Source organism: Rhineura floridana, chromosome 5 (assembly GCF_030035675.1).
Source record: "Rhineura floridana isolate rRhiFlo1 chromosome 5, rRhiFlo1.hap2, whole genome shotgun sequence".
NCBI lineage: Eukaryota > Metazoa > Chordata > Lepidosauria > Squamata > Rhineuridae > Rhineura > Rhineura floridana.
Window position 1 is genome coordinate 44,304,225 of NC_084484.1, and position 23,815 is coordinate 44,328,039.

Here is a 23,815-nt window from a genome sequence, read left to right on the forward strand (position 1 = left end):
CAATGTACAAGTAACACTGAGTGGGCAAAAGAAATCTATCCATGCAGAGTTATCCACAGAAATGCCTTCCATATATGACTACACTTGGGCAAGTTGCTCTTCTGCACCCAGCATCACTTTGAAATCAGGCCTTAGTCAGGGCAAAGCTAGACATGATACCAGAGATACCAGACAAGGTTTAGAGACTTGTGGCAGGGGAGAGGGAAGGTTTGGAGACCTGTGGAGAGGGCAGGGAGAGATTTAGAGACCTGCAGAGGGGGTGGAGGAGGTTTGGAGAGCTGGAGGCAAGGGGAGGTTTGGTGACCCACGGGCTGGAGGAGGTTTTTAGATCCATGAAGGGTGAGGGGGAAGGCATGGCAAAGAGGATGGAAAGAAGGCTAGGGGGCACCTGGCAGAAGGAATGGGGGAAGGCCTTGGGGAGCTGTAGAGTGGGGTGTAGGTGGGGTTGGTGAGCCACGTGAGCAGGGTGTTACCTCTAGTATTAGCATAAAATGCATATATCAGTGAAAATAGCATACAAAAATGCATTATATAAGGGAAATTTGCTTTGCAAAAATGTGTATATTGGGCAAAATTGCATACAAAAATCTGTCTATTAATAGAAAATAGCACTAAAATGCTGATGAATTTTCATGAGGACTGGTTTTTTAAAAATTTGCAAGTGGATGTGCAAATGTGAAGAACTGAAGTTAAGAGTGGAAAAATGAGAAACTAAGAGAAGCTGAAACCCACAGATTCATTTATTTCTATTGGTGGACTCCACTGCTTAATTTGTATACAGAAAAGTAGATTAAACATATAAACCGAAACCATCTTGCCATTATTTTACCTGTAGCTTCTCTTCTCCCGCTATGCTGATGCTATTAAATAACAGCACGTTCTGCAAAATATGCTTTAGAATAAGGCATGCACATTTGCATGCAGAATATGTCATTTCTTGGAGCAAAGTCAAGACAGTTAAGTAAAAGCCTATATCACTGCCATTACTGGCAAATGGTTGCCAGGGTTTTCTCCACCCTGCATGTAGATTGTAAACATATATTGTGACCAGTGGAGCATAGAGGACCATTACTTTTGAAAATCATTCTGAGATTAAAGTACTGTAAATAATATTGCCTGCAAAGTGGCACACAACATCTTGACAACTTTGTATTTATGAGGCAAATGGAAAGCTTGTTAGGAAATGTTAGAAGCAGCAGTGCAAACTTTCTGTTCTGCCTTGTGCACTCTGGACAGCTAACAAATCAGTTAACAAGCAAAGTGAATATGCTAGTAACTTCCTCTCCGAATAGATCGAGCTCAATAATTATTGCAAGACATCAGTCATTTGTATTGCTCCAGAGAACACATGCCGGGTGAATTGTCCCAGCAATTGTTAATTTCCTTTCCACTTCATAGATAAATATACCACTTGACACATTGTCCTTGGCAATGGATAATAACAAATCTGCTTCTGACCCCAAAGCCTCACTTTGTTTTCTTGTTTGTTTCCAAAGTGAGATTCCGCATATTAATATGATGCCAGGACAATCTAGAAATCTTCATGGCTGAGAAGAACTATTTCTTCTTCTTCCTGTTACAGTTAGCATGTCCAAAGGGAGACCCAAATGGCAAACTACACATTAAACTAAAATGTGTGTCATGATGCCCCCTTTTTAAAAAATGGAATCAACCCGGGGAGGGTGTGATGTAGAGTGGGGTCAGTGGGAGGACTTACCTTGTTCCCTGCCAACTGTTTTTCCAGTCAAAATCCCCCCCAGCTGTTTTCCTCCCCTTTGCAGGATTCCAGATGCATACCTTGTAAATATGCATTTGGAACTCTGCAAGATGGAGGAGATAGCAGCTGAGATGCAATTTTGATTGGAAAAATAGTCATCAGGAAAAACTGTAAGCACCTGAGTTACACACACACACACAGCTGGCCTAAGACATTCTGTTGCAGTAGGATAAGATGGTGCCCCCCATTCTATTCCATGCTGGGAAACTTTCTGGGGGCTACTATTGGGTGGAGCAATGAATATAAATTTTACCTTTGTATAGTAGGGTAGTTTCTATACACACCCAAACATCCTTCTCTATCCTCCATCAAAGCAAGCAAGAGGCATGATCAGAATTCAAGCACACATTCCAACCAGGCAAAGACACTCAAGGAGGGCATGGAGCAGGGTGTGGCTGGAGAGAGTCCCAAAGGCCACCCGGGGCTCAAGTTCCTCACCCCTGGTATAGGAAGCACTGGGCAGTCTATGTGGCACACAGAGTTCTGTCCTCTAACACCTCGCTGCTGCTTTCTGCCATTCAGCATCTGCCAAATGGTACGGCTGGCCTTGTGCATACATTCATGGACATGCACACAAACACACATACATTCAAACTTACAGACTCCTGAGTCTACTTCACATTTTAAAATGTCAAGGCTCCCGAATGGTCATTTTGCATGTGATTTTGCCTCTGAATAATAGAGCTTTCAGAGGCTCAGGAGCATGTAAAACTCACTTGTGAGCATTCTCATGCCTGCCCCTTTCCCATATTCTGGAATTCATTCAGATTTATTCCCTATTCTGCAATCTGTCACATTTCGTTTAGCCTATTTTATTCCCACTTAGTAATGGCTGCTTCATATTTTCAAACTCAGTGAGCAAATAAAGGAATGCAGGGAGTTCAGGCAGCTGAGGGCAGCAATAGAGCTGTGGGATGGAGGTTTTGTACACTTCTGTTCTTGCTGGCCACGCCCCTAGCATGGGAGGGGCCTGGCTTCAGCCACCTCAGAAACACCCCTCACTGGTTGGATAGCAGGATCACAGCCGGATGGGCAGACACATTTCCTGGGTCTAACGCTGGTAAACTCCCAAGGTCGTTCCCAACTGCTTGTTGGTCTGTCTCAGTATTTCCTCAGCATGGGCTGATGGAATCAAAGCTGATCCTTGCCCTACTGCCATGCCAACCCTGCTTGCTTGCTCTAATCAATAGAGTTGCAGCCTGTTTTCACCCATCAACCTTAACCAGTTGTCATCTGCTTTATTTCCATGGCGAAGGGGGGAATGCAGCGTGTGCCTGCCCCACAAAGGGAGTTTTGATTAATGCTTAGAAGGCACTCTGCTTTTACATTGAGACAATGCTAAAGAAAGGACATGTGTGTTTCATCTCTGCCTATGAGAGCTCAATTCTACTCTCCTATCTAATTCTAGTGGCAAAAGCTCCCAAACATCAGAGACGGGCTCCGTAATAATCCTCGACCATGAAATTTCATACAGTGCTCTTTATTCAGACGGATAGTAGCTTCAGATACAGGCATCAAATACAGGATCTGTAAAGCAGAAAAGTCAGCAAAAAAAGGAAAACATCATTTGGATTTCTGTAGGTGATATAGCACACATCCTTTTGACCTTTGAACAATGCACACTCTTTTGACCTCAGGTGGGACTCTCCGGGGAACAGAAGAATTATGCAATGCACAGCAGCAGCAACACTATCAGTCTTTAGGTTGTTATGCTAAACCAGACATTGGTGAACCATCATGAACCATGTGTTGGCTGCATTCACATATAAAATGCAGCCAGGTGGGCAGTCCTGTAGCCGGGAGGGGCAAACGGGTGTGCTGCCTCCCTGCACTGTGCTTCACCCTTTCTAGGATTTTTTGGGGAGGGGATTATCTTTTTAATTTGTGACATGACCAGGGGTGTAGTCATCCAGGGTTGTGGGGGGTCGTAGATCCCTTACTTTTTTGGGGAGCTGGGTCACAGCAGGGTCCCTATGTACAAGCCAATAGGTATGAAAGGGAAACATGTTCACATTTTCATTTGTCTAACAACATGCTTCCTTGTCCTTTGTGCTGCCTGGAGCCAACCAGAGTGAAAGGAGGTGAGTCGGTCATTGAGAAGACTCTTCTCAGTAGCTAACACATGTCTCTTCTTTCATGCTGATTGGCTTCTAAAGTAAGTGAGAAGTGAGCTTCATGGCAAAGTACCTTAGTCTCCTAAATTCTAGTCCCACACTTGCCTTCGTTTCAGCATTCTTAAAATCAAAATGTTTCTGGCAACATTTAGCCCCCAGAAAGAGAGATTGAGAAGGGGGGAGCCTATGCAGGCAGCAGTTTTATTCTGGTTCTGTAATTCTGTAATTGCAGAAGAGACAGTTAATCCTGGGGGTGTGGCATAACTATCAGGAAGGGACCCTGCACTTCTGAATTTGCCACTACATTGTTGGCACATGCCAGATAATGCCGGTTCCATTTAAAGAATGACAGCTTGTTTTAAGAACAGGAACAATTTAACAATGGGACCCTCTGAAAAATTCAGTGAAGAAGGCAGGGTGAGTGCACAAAAAAATCTTCATCTGGAAAAGCCCCCCAAAGTCTGCTTACTCAAGACTTTGCTTGACTGAGGGCGGATTTTTCATGATTATAGTCATCCAATAATTACTTATGTGATCCTAAAAAAACAGCCTGCAGAGTAACATGACCCTTGAAAAGTTAAATATTAGAACTTTGTATCATGGCCTAGAGTTAAGACTCTAGTCCACTATTTGGATTTTCCTTTACTCTGCTTTTCAGATTCATTTGTGTCCTCTACCCAGCCAGCAATAAAGAAGCATGTTTGTTTATTCTGCATCTGCAGTTATTATGATGAGTAGAGCAGAACTGGGTGCTTATTGATAATAGAGGAAACAATGAGATAACTTAAAACGATCTGAAAAAAATTCTACCCTAGGTTACCCCTTACTCTTTCAAAGCACACACTATATTCACAATCATTGTGGCTATTTTTTCTTCTTTTTCTTTGAGGAAACAAGCTCCAGACTAGCTTTTAACTTCTTAGTTATGTTTTACCCCTTTGAGGATCCCTGTTGTTCATTGTATCACTGACATCCTTTTTTCTTATAAAACAAAAAATATGCCAGCTATCTAATTCCTTTACATAGCCCATTATGTAAGTTAACACACCTCTGCATGGAGGGGGAGTGACGGGGAAGGTCACTGCTTTCCCGTTCCTCTGGCCTGGCCCTCATATCATCTCCCCCAGAAAGTGGGGGAGATTGGCTGGGGCTTTGTACCTCCCTCCCAAATGTCCTACATAGAAATGTGGTTGCCCCACCTAACAATGCTGGCTGGCTATAGGGCTCGGGAGTGATTGGGGGTTGGGAGGCCCTACTACGAGGCAGAGAGAGGTGTCTGTACTGATTTTGGGGGTGTCATTAAATGAAAGCAGACATGAATACCTCTGAATACCAGGTGCTGGAACTCACAGGTAGGGAGAGGGCCATTGTGTTCATGTCCTACTTGTGGGCTTCCCCTAGGCATCCGGGTGGCCACTGTCAGGGCCAGCTCCAGGCATCCAGGGTCCTTGGGCATCAGCTTGCCCTGGGCCCTGGTGTGCATGCGTGCATGCGTGCGCATGCACGCATGCATGCATGCACGGCTGTCTTCAGCAGCCCCTGTGCCCCCCATGATCCGCGCCCCCCACTTACCTGTCTGCTGTCTTTTACCATTGCCCTTAACAAAGATGGCGGCTGCGGTTTCCCTAAGGGGATGACGCCTCCGCCGCCATCTTCGTTGATGGCACGCATGCGTGCTACACGCGCTCATCTCTGCCATCAACTAAGATGGCAGCAGGGGCTTCAGTACCTTAGGGAAACCACCACCGTCATCTTCGTTAAGGGCAATGGTAAAAGACAGCAGACAGGTAAGTGAGGGGGAGTGGATCGCGGGGGGCGCGTGGAGGGGCGGCTGAGGGCCCCCCTGTAGCTCCAGCCACCAGGGGCCCTCGGGCCAGTGCCCAACCTGGCCGCCCTTTAGAACCGGCCTTGGCCACTGTGGTCACATCCATACCATATCTTTGAAGCACATAGCATTCCCCAAAGAATCCTGGGAAATGTAATTTGTCCTGCACAGAGCCACAATTCTTAACAACTTTAACAAACTGCAGTTCCCAGGACCCTGTGGTTTAAATGTGTAGTGTGGATGTGACCTGAGAGAACAGGATGATGGACTAGATGGGATTCAGCAGGGCTCTTCTTATTTTCTTATGTTACGTTCTTATATACAAGCAGAGTGGATATGTTAAAGGAAAGACATTGCCACAATGTCTTCTCTGGTCCTTTGTAGGAAAAACTGCTCTGTAGTATATCCCCTCCACCCCACAGGTCAGTAATATTTAGTTCACTGTTCTCCATCATCTTGCTTTCATTTTTGTCCTGCAGTCATAATATGTGTCATCTATTTATGCTTCATTTTCACAGTACAGCCTGAAAAATGTACCTTGGGAAATAGCGGGAACATCTGAATAGATCTGCGCAATACCTGCGTACTTTTTCTGGTTCTGGAACAACAGGGACAGGACGGTGTGTTTCTGATGGAAATGAACTGAATGCTGAGACAAAGAGCAAAGGACAGATCAGCAACTTAACATGGGAATGACCCTATTCTATTCCCTGTCAACACTGATAATAGCTGCTCTGGACAAGACTGGAGTAACAAGGAAGAAACATTCTGAGCTCTAGTACTAGACGGACTGGAGAAAGAAAGAAATACCAAACATGTGTGTGAGATAGAGAGAAAAAGAGGGGGCAGGCTGTTTATTTTGGGTGTGCCTATGTGAGTGCTTTTATGACAAAGGTGAAAATGAAGTGGCAAAATTAATTTTGCAATGACTGAAGATGCACAAGAGAGCCAGTCTTGTCATAGCAGTTAGAATGTCGGACGAGGGCCTGGCAGACAAGGGCCACTTATATATTGTCATTGTTTTGTGCGTGGGATTTAGGCTGCACAACTGAAATGGATTTTGCACTTTTGTACAACAAATTGACTCCCCAGACCCCACCCCCACATCAAACTTTTTGCAGTAAGGAAAATGACAGGAAAATGCACTGGAAATCGGGGGATAATAAATTGCTTGATGTCATGTCATATTACTTCTATGCAAACAAATCAGAATGAATGCTCAACAAATAGCAGACATCAAATTTTAGGAAAACAAATCAGGACAAATGCTCAATAAACAGGTAATCTGGTTCAAATCCCCCTCGCCCACAAAGCTTGCTGGGTAATCTTGGGCTGGTCACTATTTTGCAATCTAATCTATTTCAGAGAGTTGTCCTGAGGATAAAATATGGGGGAAATGTGTGTATGCCACCTTGAACTCATTGGAGATAAGGTGGGATACAAATGTACTAAATAAATACATCCCACAAACTGCATCATGACCAGGAGGTAGGATGAGTTCAGTTCATCATTTAAAGACAAATCTACCTAATTTGCATTTTCCAAAACACTATGTGAATCAAAACACAGCTGTCCTGAGAAATTTGCATTCTCTGAATTTTGCAGTTCACTTCTCTGGCCAAGTAATGTATGGAAAAATGCATGTTCCAAGATGAAATATGCATACAAATGTGCATATTAGTGGAAATAACATACAACAATGCATTATATTAGGGAAAATAATCTTTGCGAAATGTATGTATCAGGCAAAATTGCATACAAAGATCTGTATATTAGAAGTTTGCACTAAACTGCTGATTAATTTTTATGGGACTTTTAAAACAAAAATTCGCAAAATGCTGAGAACTGAACTTAAGACTGGAGAAATAAAAAACAGAGAGAAAACAAGATTGAGAGATTCACCCATCCCTACCAGGAGGCAGGTGTGTATGTGTATATGACAGAATGTGTGCTTGGCACTCTCCAAGAAAGATGTACACGTGCTTTGTATAGTTTCCTCTACATGTATTCCTTTGTATGCATATTTTATTTCTGTTCTTATCAATGTGGGCAGCAATAGACAGTTGAATCCAGTAGCAACACAAGAAGATCCAGATAGCTTACCATTTGAGTATATTATTATATTTACCTTGCCTCAAGAAATCAACTTCTGACTTTTGCAGAGGACTGGATTCTATTTGCTGCAAGATGGAATCTAGAGATATGCCATAATGTAAGTAAAAAGGGTCATTTACACTACTCTCAATTACATTTTATCAAACAATCTGGAGATGATGGGTAGCATTTGCCACCAGCTTCTACAATACCCTAGATTACTATCTGGAGATTGAGCCTAAAATATATTTATTGCTTTCATATGTTTGTTAGTTCTTTTTAAAAAAATGCCACACAGATCAGCTGGGCCCTCAGGGTGGCTCTCAAAATCTAATATTAAAAACAACAGCAAAAGTATAGATAAAACAAAACAAAAGAATTTTGAAACACACAGACACAAAAACCAATCCAGTTAAAAAGCAGCAGAATTATCAAAAGAAACCCTAGGTTAAACACACACACATACGCCAGATCAACTGCAGCCCCCAAACACCTCATGGAATATGAAGGTCTTTAAGTTGTCATCATTCCAAGCAGACCAGACAATCATCTCTGGGGAGTAAGGAGTTCCAGAGTTTGGATGCTAACACTTAAAATCTGGGACTGGATACTTAACTCCTAGACACTGTGTGGCAGTAGAAAGTAAGATTTCCTTGTGTGGAAGTATAGACCAGAAGTTTTCAAACTTTTTATCTTCAGAAAACCTTTTCCATATAGATTTTTTTCTGTAAAAAAAACCCTGTTGAAGTAGATTCTGGTGTGTGTGTCTCCCCAATTTACATGGAACATCCGCCAGGCTTGTTAGGCTCTTGAACTGAGCATATGCCCTAGAGACACCCAGCATTTCCCAGTGAATATATATTGCAAGGGAAGATTGGCAATAGCAGATACTGCTTGGCTGCCTTCTCAGAGAAGCTTGTCTCCTTCTGATATGCTTTCAGTGAATCTCCTGGCTCCTCAGAAACACTATTTGATAAACTACTGACATAGAGGGAGTAAAGAGAACATCTCAGAGAGACCGCATACCTGTCATGTTTTATCAAGTTCTTTATGAATGCAGGCTCAGATTATTAACAGTGTGATCCTATATGTGTCTATTCAGAAGTAAGCAAGCCCCATTAAACTGAATGGGACTTGCTCCTGGGCAAGTGTGGATAGAAATTGCAGCCTGAACCTGCAATTCTATACACATTTTCCTGGCAGTAAGTCCCACTGAACTCAATGGGGCTTTGTTCCGAATAGACACCTATCAGATTGCTCTGTGAATTATTCACAGAGCAAAAGGTAAGTTCCTCCTCCGGAAAAGCAAAATAGGAGCTGTGATAGAACTGGGATGGCAAACAGAGATAGAATTATTCTATTTATATACCTATAAACATGGTGGCTGCAGTTCTTGAAAACATTTGTGGGCTTTGACTATAGTCCTGTGCCTGGTCCAGAAAGCTCCGCAGTTTTCCTGGGTGCTCCTTAACCTAGAAAATGAACATTTTGATAACACAAGAATGATTGCACAGACTGTGTATTTTTGTCTAGTGCCTGTTGACAAAGCATCCTTTTGAAACAAAAATGGAACATGTAACGTCAGGACAAGATTGGCCAATACTACTTTCCCTCCAGGAGCCATCCTGTCATGTTTTTAATGTTAATGTTTATGTCTACGTTTTATTTTAATATTGTTGTTGATATATGTGATTGATTTTATTATAATATTGTATTTTTAATCTGTTTTGTACACCGCCCAGAGAGCTACTAGCTATGGGCGGTCTAAAAATGAAACAAATAAAATAAATAAATAAATGTGGAGGGGAGTATGGGCATAGTTGTCCTCTTCATACATCGGGTGTACTGGTGGCTCTGCCTCTGACATCCCTGGCATCCATGTGGAGACAGCACATTTGTATACATCCTAGGCATGCAAAATCCAATGCTTGCAGGCCAAAACTGTGGCATCAATTTCCTTGAAAAAAGAATTCAGGAACTGACTGTAATTTTTGGCCTAACATGTCTTGGATTTTTCTTGTATAGGAGGCATTCTAATGCAACATTTCCACAGGATTGACCAGGGATTAGGAAGATACACATGATAAAGGGCATATATTTTCTTTACTGTGCTTGAAGGAAGCCAGTTTCCCTCCGCCATACACTTTTGCTGGCTCATTTGAAATCAACAGATATGAAATCTACATATAATGTTGATAATGTGCTCAAATGGCCTCACAAGGTGCTTGCAAATCATGCTCCAAGAGTCCAGGTTGTCATTCGTACTCCATCCCACAAAGACTTTGCACTCTTTTAAGCTGTCTCTACGACTCTGTAAAACAAGAGAGAGAAGAAGCTTTCCCCAGAATTAGTGAGAAAAGAGGTAACAAATAATGTTGAATAAATGCAAATACATTCTAAAAGGACCATATGTTATTGCTTTAATAATCTAGAGAAACAGCGTGCAATCTGCTTCTTGCAGTGTCCCTTCTGTGTACTTCATTGGATCTTTTAAGAATTGCTGTAACTATTTGAGCTTTCATTTAGAAAAGAAAGTTTCTAGCCCTCATGACTGCAGAGCTAAATTAAATTATGGTGGCAGTCTTGAAATCCACCAAAACCCAATGTATAGAGAAATCTTAATATACCATTATGACTTTCAAAGTGCATGATTTCTTCTAAACCCCTCAACAAGCCTAAGTTTTTACCCATTCCCAGTTTAGTTTCAACAGTTCCAGAATGTTCTATTCCTTATTCATAATGATTTCATATCTGTTGATTTCAAATTATTCTTCCTGGTAAATTGAAAGCACAGTGTAGCAAAAAGAAAAAAAGGTGTCAGCTGCTACTCCTCTAGTTTATTCATATGCTTCCAGTTTGGTCCTTTGTGGTCCACCAGGTAATAAGTTCTATCTCCCAGGTAATGATGCCTCATACCTCCTACATCTTATGTTTTCAGAAATTGCTTCCTAGGAGATAAAGCACCAGGCTGGCATCAGTATACAGCATCTTTGGACAGCTGCTAGGGTTCTAGCACTTTAGAAGGGCCCAGTGCTGATGGCCCCATTTTAAAAATGCAGCTGGAGCTGTGAGCTGCTATTTAAATTTCCCACAATGTCCTCAGCATAAAGTCACTGTGGGGCATTGTGGGAAATTTAAATGGTGGTTCCCAGCTGCCCAGAACTGATGCAGAGGTCTGCTATAGCTGCCTGCTGTTGTTGCCACCATTGCCAGGTAAAATTGCAAGAATTCACAGATGTAGGAAGGGGCCCAAGAGAGAGCACTTTTCTGAGAGCTCCCTTAATCATGGAGTTGGTCCTGGATCTTACCTGTTGGAAATACGGCGGCCCCTTGAATGCTGCAGCTGAATTCTCAGGGTCAGAAGACTATGTTTTAGCACCAGTGCACGGAAATCAGTTATGTACTTGCACCAGTGCTGAGACAGTTATTCTCCTCTATATTCAGGGATGTAGAATTGGGGCATTATCAAGTGGATCTAGCAGGGACGACAATAAGGTTTTGCAAATAGGTACCATATCATTTACCTTAGCCACAGCAAGATGTGGATCTTGGAGGTTCAGCAACAATGTAACAATACTGTGGAGCACCTGGTCCTGCATAGTCGATTTGTCTTTCACATCTAGGTTCTTAAGCATGTCTTGAAACAGCTTGTTTGCAGCGCAACATATTTTGGACCTCCCCTGGGAATGAAGGAGAAAGGAAAAGGCTTTAGTTGACAATGAGGCAAAAGAACAAGCAGATTGCAATACTGAAGAGGAGGAAGAGGTCCAGGGGGATGGCCCCCTGTTAGGGTGTGGGCTCTTAGCTAGTGCCTCACCATGTCAATCCTTGGTGCTGATCCTGCCCTTATTAGGGAATAAGCCCTGCTGAACATTATATGTCTATTGCCTCCCTGCAGTTTGGCTTCTGCTTTTCAGAATGAATGCTGTGTGACTTCATAGTCCTCTTCAGACATTACAGCCATGAAGGGGAAACACGAGCAGAAATGGGCAATGAGGCTGCACCTTTAGCCCCTGCCTCGCTATTACACAGCTCACTCTAGCTGCCCCATGTTGGCTGCAACTTCTGCAGCAAGGAGCCATTTCTACTTGCGATCTTCCAGGATCCTTAACTATACCGGGGGAAGTTACAGCTGGACACAGGGAAGCTGGAAGGAGCCACATGATGGATGGGCATCTCCAGGGTGAATCTGTGGCCCTCCAGATATTGATGGACTGCAACTCCCATCATCCCTGATCTGACATCTGGAAGGCCATAAGGTCCTGATCCTTGTCTTCACTCATAGAAGACAAAGTGAGGTCTCAACTAGTTCACCTGGAAGCAATTCTTATTTATTTCAGTCAACCAGTTCAGTGGCTATTTGCATTCCTGTTAACTGTAGCAAAAACTATGTATCAATCACCTGTGGTTACTCTAGCCAAAAATACATCTCTTACTGGAACAACTTATTTTAGTGGAGGAATACTGACTGTTTTGAATTACAGAAACTCTTGAACAAATGAAGAACAAATGATATCGGTAAAGTTCATAAGAAAATCTGTCTTAAGGCAAAAGCTTGCATACTCACAATCAAATAAAATATATCATTTTCATAACAAAGTGAAATGCAATATGCCAGAGCCTTATTGTTATTTCCCCAGTGTTAGAGGACAAGTTTATTTTTTAAAGGACTTTCCAAATGCACTCTTTAATCTCTCCTTCCATCTTGAAAAGCCTGTCTCACAGAGATGGATGATTCTTCTGAACCTTACATCGGCCAAGAATGGCTGAAGCTGCTTGGCGATCTTCACATAGATGTTCATGTTGATATAATTATTGTGGTGTGTTATAATCTTGCTTATGACCTCCATAGCTGTCAAAGTCACTTTCTCATCAGTGTCATGAAAACTTGGAAGGATGCCCAGAATCAGGGTGGACAGTTCTTTCTTCTGAAAGGACACCAGAATTCTTTTACCATTAGACTGCAGTAGCAATTTCATAGTATATGGCAGGAATTCCGAGTTTACTCTTGTTAGTGGGAGCACCCCCTAAGGTCCTGCAATGTGATGCTCCTGCCAGTAGAAGGGGGGAATGAGGTGACACCCCCCCAGTTGTCCTTTTCACCTGGAGCCCTTTGTGCCCTCCCAAAAATCTGTTCTGGAAGGTTGGATGACCCTCCAGGACCACATGAGAGGTGGCAGAGGCAGATTCAGGGGGAGGGGGAAATCAGCAAAAATTGCCTCCCCTTCCTTCCATTGGTGGGATCCTCTACTGGATTGTGGTTTTGTCCATGAAGGAAAGGAGCCCAGGCATTTCAAGTTGGACAAAACTGTATCTGATCCAGGTTGGCAACCACACTAGCTATGGATTCCCTTCCTTGAGAGGTCTCCATTCCTAAAATGAGAGATGTGAGGCTTAAGCCTTATCGGGCAGCCACATCTACTAGCCTAGAAACTATTTCCCTAATGCAGGCCTTTCATATGCAAGACCTGAACGTATTCTCTGGCTCTTTAGAAGAAGTGATGTTGTGGAAGGGTAACATGGGAAGGGGGAATGCAACTCTAGGATTTCTATCAGAGCAGGTGTGATAACGTTATCTGCCTGAACACTTGAGCTAAGGGTGGTATACATAGGTACAGGGCACCCAACTTCATCCTCATAGTAATGACCCTATGAGGTAGGCTAGGCTCAAATATGGCTGGCCCAAGGTCACACAATGAACTTCATGGCTGATCATGATGAGTACTTGCACTTCAAAACATTCTACTACCCACTGCTTAGGAATCTACAGTGTGACAAATTTTTGAACCATTTCCAGAGTTAGGAAGCTGATGCTGTTTATGTACAGGAGCTGCTTCATTCATAGTTGCTTTTGGATGCTATAGGAATATGTTACGGATAAGCTTGGTTCAGAATTAATGATCTCAGTCTTGCAAAACCAGGTTTACTGGACTGAGAACAAGTACTGCGTTCTTTCTTTATCTTTGTTTATCTTTAAACTGGATTTGTATTGGACATCCCTTCAAATAGAGGACTGTCTCCTGTAAAGTAAGATGCATGGGCACCTAACAGTTTTTGCTACATTTGGGCCAGAAAATGATGGCTTAATCTGTCACTACAAATCAGGATATGAAACTAGAATCTGATCCTTAGTTATGTCTGAACCAGGCCATTTGAAAATGTTTGTTATCATAGTCATCTATAAATGTTTAAGAAAAGAGAACTTGCCAGCACCAAACTAATGTGCAGTCAGCTATCTCTTGATAATCTGAAACATTTTTGTTTAAAAATAATGGTTCTTGCCCCTGAGCTAGGTTGAAAATGTAACCCCTTTGTCACACGTAGTATCACAATGTTTACAATTATTCAGTGGTGAGAAAAGGTACTCTGCATGTGCCCAAGGGAACTCCCCTTCTTATTCACATATTTCCATGCCTGAGCCCTGGCATCTTATACAGATTCTTGAGCTCTGCCTTGGTCCAGTTCCTTTAAGGTACTGTCCCCAAGTTCTGATTTCAGTATGGCATCTTTTACTTCTGCAGAGAGAACCTGCTCACTTCGGTTCACCTCATTTGTGCCTAGAGTTTACTTTAAACAATAAAATAAAAATAAAAGTTCAGTCCTTGCAGGGGTGAGGGACAGGAGGAGAATCAACATTACTCACATTTTGCAGGTGACGAGCTACATTGCCCATGCCATGGAGACTGAGCCAGCGGTAGGTTGAGCTTGAATCTGTCTGCCAGTTCTTTAATAGGCCCAGGATATAATGTTTTTGCAGCACTGTGTAAGTGGACTCAGAAGAAAGAAGCTGAACAACACAAACCAGTAAATATATGGCAGGGAACTCAGAGAACTTTCCCCATTCATTTCCAGCTATAGAAAGGTAACAATAGAATATTGTAATTACTCTCAGCTGATGATGATTCAGCTAATGGATAAGGATTTTTTCAGTTTCCTCAAGCCCAAATACTGATAATTAAAAAAAAATCTTAGTAATGTGGCAGAGTTGGTTGTAATATGATTGCTTTGCTTTTTCTGTTGCTGGCATGGTCTGTTTCAGTCATGTAATTTTTCCGCTTGTCAGTTGGCTACAGTTGCGTTGGCAGGATGGGTTAGCTGAGGTTTTTGAATTTGTTTTACCTATACTTTCATAATGCAGTGCTTTGTTTTGTTTTTACTACTGAAGGTACCTGTTATATGGGGTGGGAGCGGGGAAGACAATGTGTACAGAAACATCACTGTAAAGATGAGTTGGAACTGAGTGAACATTTGAGGGCCAGACTCAACATTTCCTACGTGACTGGGCAAGAGATGTAGCTCAGTGGTAGAGTATCTGCTAGCCATACAGAAGGTCCCAGGTTCAATCCCAGGCATCTCCAGGTAGAGCTGGGAGAGATCTCCTCCTCGAACCTTGGGAGAACCACTGCCCGTCAGGGTAGACCAGGAGTGAGGAACCATTTCCAGATCAAGGGTCACATTCCCTTCTAGCCAACCTTCTAAGGGCCATGTGCTAGTGGCGAGCGGAGCCGGAGGCAAAAGTGAGTAGAGCAACAAATGCCAATGGTACCATTGTACCTTAGGCTAGTTTCTACATACACACCTCTTTATCCTTCAAGCAAGAGGCACGATCAGAGTTCAGGGACACATTCCAGCCAGGCAAAAACCTTCAGGGTGTGAAGCAGGGGCAGTGAGTTAGGGGTGTGGCCTCAGGACAGTTCAAAAAGCCTGACAGAGAGGCCTCAGGAGGTGCATTTGGCACCTGTGCCTGAGGTTTTTCCTCCCTGATGTAGACAGTACTGAGCTGGATGGACCAATGGTCTGATTCAATGTAATGCAGCTTCCTATGTTCCCATGACTGGAGTGGAGGTGGAGAAAGCAGGGCTCCTCCCCTCACGATAGGATGTTATTGGCCTACACTGGGCTAGGCTAATGAGACTCTGGTTGCACAACCAGCACTTGCACCCTTCTGCTGCTGCAATCAAACAATAATCTCTGGTAAAGACGGAGGCCCTTCCTACCCCCTTAACTAGCTCAAAGCAGTGGCAGCTGCATAAGGAAATAACCTGGAAGTAGAATGTTGACAATGCATGCTGGGAGATCAACATTTCTAGTACAGTAGGGCCCCGCTTATACGGCGGGGTCCGTTCCGGACCCCCACCGTAAAGCGGAAATCGCCGTAAAGCGGAACCCATAGACTATAATGGGGCCGTCGCGCAAAAATGATGCGAAAACATCGCAAAACGTCGCAAAAGAGCAAAACTTGGCTTTAAAATAGAAAATGAAAGCCACTGCATTAGCAGAACACTGGGAAGCGAAGCACCGGTAAGCGGGGCCCTACTGTAGCCTGCTTCTTCCTTCCCCTCTTTTCTTTTTGCATTTTTCTTGTGTTATCTCCTCCCTTTTTTCTGTTTTTTTTTAAAAGAGGGGTTCCCTTTCCACAGCTATAGGTTGTTCATTTGTTCACTAACTTAATAATGACTAAAAAAGAAACAAAATGCTGCTAAAGGGGGGGGGCAGAAAGAGGAAAATATCCAGAAGTGGGATATAAAATTGGACCCACTGGATAAAAGCATCTAAGAGGGCAGAATATAAGCTAAAAAGGAAATGTTATCTTTCTTAGGTCGCTTGGCCTGTTTAATGAGCGTTCATCCTGATTTGTTTGTGGAAAGATTAGACTACAAGCAAACATTTCATCAAGCAAACATTATCCCACACTTTCCAGTGCATTTTCTCGTCAGTTTCCATATCGCAAAAGTCTGATCTTTTGGAGAAGTGGGATTGTTTTCCACAGCTCTATACTATCTTTAATTATGCAGCCTGAATTTGCTGGGATGTCACTGAATCCTACCTGAAAATAGCAGCAGTCTGGAAGCCTCCTTAGACTTCAGAGTTTTGCAGTGCAATCTTATGCATGTTTACTCAGAAGTAAGTCCCACTGGATTCAATGGGACTTACTCCTAGGTAAGTGTACATAGAATTGCAGCCTCATTCTTTATTTAGATGGCAATGTTTGTGATTCCCCGCCTGCAATATACAACATTTTATACCAATAGGTCTTTAATTATAATACCCTTCATAACTAAGTAGGTCATATGCAAATATCAACACATGCATGTATACAAATATTCAAATATACTCTCTGGCTTCTGTTTGGTCTACCAAAATCTTGAAGCAACATTACCATAGGCTTTGTTTTTTTGGGGGGGAGGAATGAAAATTTAGAGGTGGGAGGTTTGTCAGTAGATATGAGGTACTGAGCCTGTGGCTTTGTATCTGCTGGTGTAGGAACATACTGTTCTGTCTTAACCACTGTCTGCTCCTAATGATATTGAAAGGCAAGAACTGGATGTACACACACACACAGAATTGATACACATGCTCCTGGTTTTGTGTATCATTGCCCATCATACTCTGCTAGGACTGCACTTCTACTCAGTGACCAATGTCATATGCATCCAGATGCTGCTAACAAGAAAATGGACATACTGCAGTGAAAAAGGCCATTGCTGTCAGCTTCTGTTTGTCATCCCCATGATGGAGAAGTGGTATCACCTTGGTAAATACTGCATAGTCAAGCCCACGATGATGTTTGACAAGGGCTCTGGAAGGACATAAATGGTGTTTTATTTTTATATACAGAAAGCACATTGAACATGGCTATAGCAGCTACACAAATTGGATCCTCCCCTATTTACCTGGCCAGTAGAAGAACTCCTTCGAGGTAATTCTCTGGTGAAGACAAAAGGTCCCAACTTCCTGTTAGGCTTGTAAAACACGTCTGAGGAGTCTTCTCCCTTTTAACTAAGGCTTTTAATGCTTCCATTGTACAACTGAATTCAGGAAAGGAAAAGCATTTGACAGGTAATAATAACCTTACTTAGGATCCTATGATGCCCCTATTTCACAAATTTTGTTGGATTAAATTATTAAATCCTTTATAAATTATTATGGTTTGGTTCACTAGTAGCTTATGTCTTAAAGGTTATAAAATACACTGGTTTAGGGTAACTTGATAATTATTGAGGACCTTCTCACAGATCCTGTGATGTCACAGATCCTCTGAATAATTCCATGTAGCGGTCACTTTCCCCATTTCACATAAGCCTTCAATTTTGCAAAAGTAATTCCTAAACTAAGCATGATCAGCTGTTTGGGAGATGCTAAGACAGAGAGTACCAGACAAGTCTTTATGAGGAAAAGTGAGGAATCCTGATAAATTTGGAGACATATAGAATAGCATTCTCAAACTTAAACTATGAAATTTATTCCCACAAGATGCAGTGATGGTTGCCAACGTGGATGGCTTTAAAAGAAGATTAGACCATTCATGGAGGATAAGACTATCAATGGCGACTAGTCAGGTTGGTTATATTCTACCACCATTGTCAGGCAATATGCCTCTGAATGCCAGTGGAGAGAATGCTATTGCACTCATTTCCTGTTTGTGGGCTTCCCATGGGTATCTGGTTGGCCACTGTCTGTGAGAACAGGATACTCGACTAGATGGGCTTTTGGCCTGATCCAGCAGGATTGTCTTCTGTTCTTAACTCTATACCAATTAAATGTTGTCTCAAATTTCTGTAATGGTATTCTTTGCAGACGTACTTCATCATGTCCACAATCTATCTTAGGCTACCTAAGTTTGTTTGTGAATATTCGGAGGGGGGTTGTGTTTTTGTAGAGCTTTAGGGTAGGCAGTGTATGTGTGCCATTTATATTCCTGTTGATGCTTTAATAGCATCAATGCAATTGTATTCTGCAATGTACTAGGAAATAGCACTCTTTATAGCAAGAGTGAGGTGGATGGGATAGAAGACCTGCAGTGCCCAGAGTTCCCTGGGAAGAGGGATTGATTGTTAAACTACTCGAGGAATTGTAGCTCTGTGAGGGGAATAGATCCCTCTTCTCAGCACCCTTCACAAACTTCACTTCCCAGGATTCTTTGGGGGAAGCCATGACTGTTTAAAGTGGAATAATAGTGGAATAAATGTATGGTGTCAATGTGGCCTTGGTCTTACCGTCTGTAGATGGATGTAATATCAAGTGTGTTCACTTTATACAGAATTAACAAAGTCAATTTATCTCACTCCTGAAACAGGCTAATGAGCGAGGAGTCTGAGTAGCTAGAGATACTCCCTTAGTAATTTTACTTCTCTAATATTCCTTTCTCCTCATTCCTAAATACCAAGGCTTTGGGGAAATTGTTTCCCCAAAGCTTGTCATGAGCATGGCTGGAAGCTTGTAGTTAGACACTGGGCTCAAGAATGGGGGATGCATTTGCAACAGGTGAAATGAATCCCCATTCAATGTTGAAATTCATTATTTCCATATTCTATGGCAGGGTAAGTAGGGATGGACGAATCTATCCAGTTCGGGTTTTCTCCGTTTCTCATTTTTCCAAGCTTAGGTTCAGTTCTCCACATGTCAATGTAAGTTTGTGATTTAAAAATAAAGTCTTCAGGAAAATTCACCAGCATTTTAGTACACATTTTCTCCTAATATACACATTTTTGTATGCAATTTTGCCTAATATACACATTTGTGCAAAGCACAATTCCCCAATATAATTTTATTTACTTATTTATTAATTAAATTTATATCCTGCCCTTCCTCCCAGAAGGAGCCCCGGGTGGCAAACAAAACACTAAAAACACTCTTAAAACACCTAAAAAACAGAATTTAAAATATATTAAAACAAAACATCTTTAAACAATCTTTGAAAAACTGCTTTAAAAACATCTTTAAAAGCAATTCCAACACAGTCACAGACTGGGATAAGGTCTCTACTTAAAAGGCTTGTTGAAAGATAAAAGTCTTCAGTAGGCGCTAAAAAGATAACATAGATAGTGCCTGTGTAATATTTAAGGGGAAGGGAATTCCAAAGGGTAGGTGCCACTACATTAAAGATCTGCTTCTTATGTTGTGTGGAGCAGACCTCCTGATAAGATGGTATCTGCAGGAGGCCCTTACCTGCAGAGCGCAATGATCGACTGGGTATGTAAGGGGTAAGATGATCTTTCAGGTATCCTGGTCCCTGCAAAGCTACAAAGGACTTTGTACGCCAAAACTAGAACCTTGAACTTGGCCCTTCAAACTAATGCATTTTTGTGTATTATTTTCACTAAAATAGGCGTTTTTATGTACTTCACCTGAGTGTATGCATTCGTGGACAAATTAACTTGCCTGGAGAACTGCACTGAAAAATCCACAGAAGCGCAAATTTCAAAGGATGGCCATGTTTCAGTTTGCATATCGTTTTGGAACATGCAAATTAGGTAGATTCACCTTTGAGCTGAATTTCTCCCCCAACCCTAGAGGCAAAGAAACTTTTCCAGTCCTAGGGGACATTCTGCCATGGAAACCACTCAGGGCCACATGCCCATGATTGGCAGAGGCAAAAGCAAAGTGGGTGGGCTAGAAGCAAAACTGGGCAGAGAAAGGGATGAGACTCTTAACCAAAAAGCATTATCATAGTTCAAGGGTACATGATCTAGTCAGGCAAAAGCACTTAAGGAGGGCGTGAAACAGGGCCAGTGTGGGGCATGGATATGGCCTGGTAAGATGGTATGTGGCCCGGAGAGGACTGGGGGACTGCATCTGGCACACAGGCCAGAGGTTCCACACCTTTGTTTTATGGCAAAAGCTGGAATGGAATGCTTGGGGAATTATTTATTGGAAGTGGCTGCCAGTTGTAGTGTTGCCACTCTGGAACTCTGAGGTTTCAATTCACACAGGAACAACATACAACATAGTTTGATAAATGCTTTAAAATGGTATCGTCATAAATAGATCCTACCGTATATTCCGGCGTATAAGACAACTTTTTAACCCTGGAAAATCTTCTCCAAAGTCGGGTGTCATCTTATACGCCGGGTGTCGTCTTATTAGGGTTGCCATATTGCCCGGATAGCCGGGTTTTACCCAGATTCTAAGCATGCCACCTGGCGCCCGGCTAGCCCCTTAGGTGGCCCGGATTCTCAGCTTTCATTTTAAAAAATATTAAGTTTCTAGGTGGTGCGGTTCTCGAGATATATATAAAAGCATCAGGCACCCCCCCCGGTTAAATCTTTTTTTAAACTACTGTATAGCACTTCGTAGCTTTAACCCCGCCCGTTCAGGATTTCAGCCAATCAGTGAAGTGTTTGTTTGGTGGCAGTGTCTGCAATTGCGAGGCCAGAAAATGGTGGTTTCCCCTCCTGTTTATCTGAAAATCTCATAAATTGGGTAGGTATATACATTTCAGTTTTTCCCCCTGTTGTGTGTAGGAGTCAGATCCTGGGCAGTGTTTTGAAAACCTTCCCAATACTTGCTTTTGGGGGTAAAAACAGTGCTAATCCCATATGTCCAGAGTAAATCCTATTGAATTCAGTAGGAATTACTTTTGAGTAGACATGATTATGAATGTGCTGAAAATCAATGGGACTTTGGAGTGAATGTAAAAAAGAATTGTGTTTGTGTTCTCTTTCTGCCCTCCCCCCCAGTCCTATTTTAAAGCAAGTAGGCAGGGCTTACTTAGGTATTGCAGTTTTTATTCTGTAGGAAACTAATACTGATTTTTAAAAAACTAATACTGATTTTTCTGCAATGACCAATTGGTTTGACAATAAACTATTATATGGGCTGTATGTATTTATACATCTGCAGTGTGTGCGTGTGTGTATGGAGTCTTTCCAACACCCCTGTGAGGTAGGGTTGGAAACCAAGGCAGCTCACAACAAGAAATAAAGCCATTTAAAATCCAATAACCATAAAACAAGTATAAACAGTTGCAAAACAGTGTAAAGTGGCATGATTTGGAATTTTGGGTTGTGTGAATGAAGTTGCTTATCACTTGAGGTTGCATTTCTGTCCCTGTTTGAGCAAGCCCCATTGAATACGCTGGGACTTGCTTCTGAATAAATAAATTTAGGATTGCACTGTAAATATCTTTACAGTTTGTGTAAATAATAAATATATTTGATAGTTATGCTTATATAAATATTTCTTCATTTATAATGTTTTGGTTTTTGGTTAGGAATCCTGACTGGTCGTGAGATGCTTAGTTTTTTGCCTTATAGGAATCTTGTTGTGGTTGGTATGGTATTACATTTAGGAAAGTGTTACTGCCTTTTGTGTTTTTTTTTCTTATTTGCATTTCACTTATCTTTAACCTCACTCCGTTACAGCCATAGAAGCAACAGCAGCATATGCAAGATAATTAACTCCCATTAGTGATAAGAACAAGAATTTATAATTATTATTTCAATTAAAACAAGAGGCTTATCAATACTTTGAAGAGGACCAGATATTTATTTCCTTTCTGAGCCCAGGACTGGGTCTTTCATGATGCCCGGTGTGTGTGTGTGTGTGTGTGTGGAGCAGGAGAGTAGTCGATAAGACAGACATCCTGGCATTGATAATCGAATTAGCAAGGTATGTGTGGGGTTGTTGTACACTTCCAGGCTCAGTTTCATTTTGAGTATGGAGGTGGAACCTGTGTAGATGTGGTTATTAAAGGGAGAAGAAATTTTGAGTTAAGCAAAGCTCTGCTTTTATAAAACCTAAGAAACATACAGTACTTTGAATGTCTGAGTGCCTGCACCAGTGGAATACTGGAGGAACTTGTAAAACTTGCTGCAACAGTATTTAGAACTGAGCATGTGGTGTGAAAGACTCCTTTTCCTAACATTTTGGCTTGTTTTTCTCTGATTGTGTATTTTTATTGTTTTTACTATATTTGTAAGCTGTGCTGAGCTCTGTTTTTAACAGCAAAAGGGCAGGATATAAATTCTCTTAATCAATCAATAAATACTCCATAGTGTTGGAAACTAGAGTCTAGGCATTTAATGTTGCTTTTAAAAAAAAGATTTCTCACATCTTTCCCCAGTTTTTGGTGGTAATTCCTAGGCACAAAAACAAAACAACTGGACAATCCAAATATTAATATTTATAAGTTTATAAGTGACAGTTTTCCTGCTAAGTACCTGCATGTCATAAGCAGGGGTAGTCTTATACGGCAAGTATATCCCAAACTCTATATTTTAACTGGAAAAGTTGGGGGTCGTCTTATACGCCCAGTCGTCTTATACGCCGGAATATACGGTAGTTCCATAAATGGATCCTAGTTCTAGTGAAAGTAACACAGCAAGACTGCAATCCTAAGTATACACACATGAAATTAAATTCTCCTGAAATCAACAGGACTTCTAAGTTAATGCATTTAGGATCCAACTGAAAATATGTTTCTCAGTAATGTCATATTGGAATGGACAATGTTTTGAGACTAGAAAGTATTTTGTACTAAGATATTTTAATGACAATTACTATCCTACTGTGCTATAGGGATAAGACCTCCAGAAGCTTTCCATAAGAAAGAAGAGAAGAGAATACTCTGTTACAGTATATCTGACACTGTTATTTTTCTGGTTAGTATTCTGTAGCTGCCTGTTACCTTATATAGTTTGATGTTTTGAGTATGTCCTCCTGTCCACCTTCAGTATCTGAACAGTTCATCAAGTAGTGCAGCTGAATAACCAGGAAGATGATCACAGATACATAATAGCTGTTCATAGGAACTTTGCACTTTTTATCCCTAAATATTATGCACAGGGCCTTTGTTGCCTGAAGATGGAATAATAAACTTACATTAATCCTGCACAATTTGGTTGCTCTTCCACAAACTTGTATCATTCATTATTTTGGTTCTCATATTGTGGTTTTACCCTAAAACTGAGAGTTAGGCTTACTGTATGGCAGGGGTAGTCAATGTGGCAACCTCCAAATGTTGCTGGACCTCAGTCCCCATTGTCCCAGACCATTGGCCATGTTGGCTGGGGCTAATGGGAGTTAAAGTCTAACAACATACCAGGGTATGGTCGAAGGCACATGAGGCTACCACCTTACTGAAGCTAAGCAGGTCTGGTCTAGTCAGTGCCTAGAAGGGAGACCACCTGGGTGGGGTATAAATGTAATAAAATAAATACAACAAAATAAATAAACATCTGAAGATGCATTGGCTAATCCTCTGTATGGCTAGAGATTCTAGCA

At 41.8% G+C, this 23,815-nt stretch overlaps 1 protein-coding gene across 1 annotated transcript in view; it reads right to left on the reverse strand.

Annotated features, from left to right (window-relative positions):
- Positions 1-3,249: 3,249 nt before the first annotated feature.
- LOC133386053 (maestro heat-like repeat-containing protein family member 6) overlaps positions 3,250-23,815 on the reverse strand; it is a 30,712-nt gene continuing 10,146 nt past the window's right edge. Inside the window, exons 5-15 of the mRNA XM_061629676.1 lie at positions 23,220-23,389; positions 17,485-17,619; positions 17,276-17,390; positions 14,454-14,597; positions 12,562-12,738; positions 11,335-11,490; positions 10,029-10,121; positions 9,180-9,282; positions 7,845-7,910; positions 6,254-6,365; positions 3,250-3,304 (exon numbers count right to left, since the gene is read on the reverse strand). Of these exons, the coding sequence (XP_061485660.1) occupies positions 3,292-3,304; positions 6,254-6,365; positions 7,845-7,910; positions 9,180-9,282; positions 10,029-10,121; positions 11,335-11,490; positions 12,562-12,738; positions 14,454-14,597; positions 17,276-17,390; positions 17,485-17,619; positions 23,220-23,389 (1,284 nt within the window). The 3' untranslated portion in view covers positions 3,250-3,291. The remainder of the gene's footprint in view (positions 3,305-6,253; positions 6,366-7,844; positions 7,911-9,179; positions 9,283-10,028; positions 10,122-11,334; positions 11,491-12,561; positions 12,739-14,453; positions 14,598-17,275; positions 17,391-17,484; positions 17,620-23,219; positions 23,390-23,815) is intronic.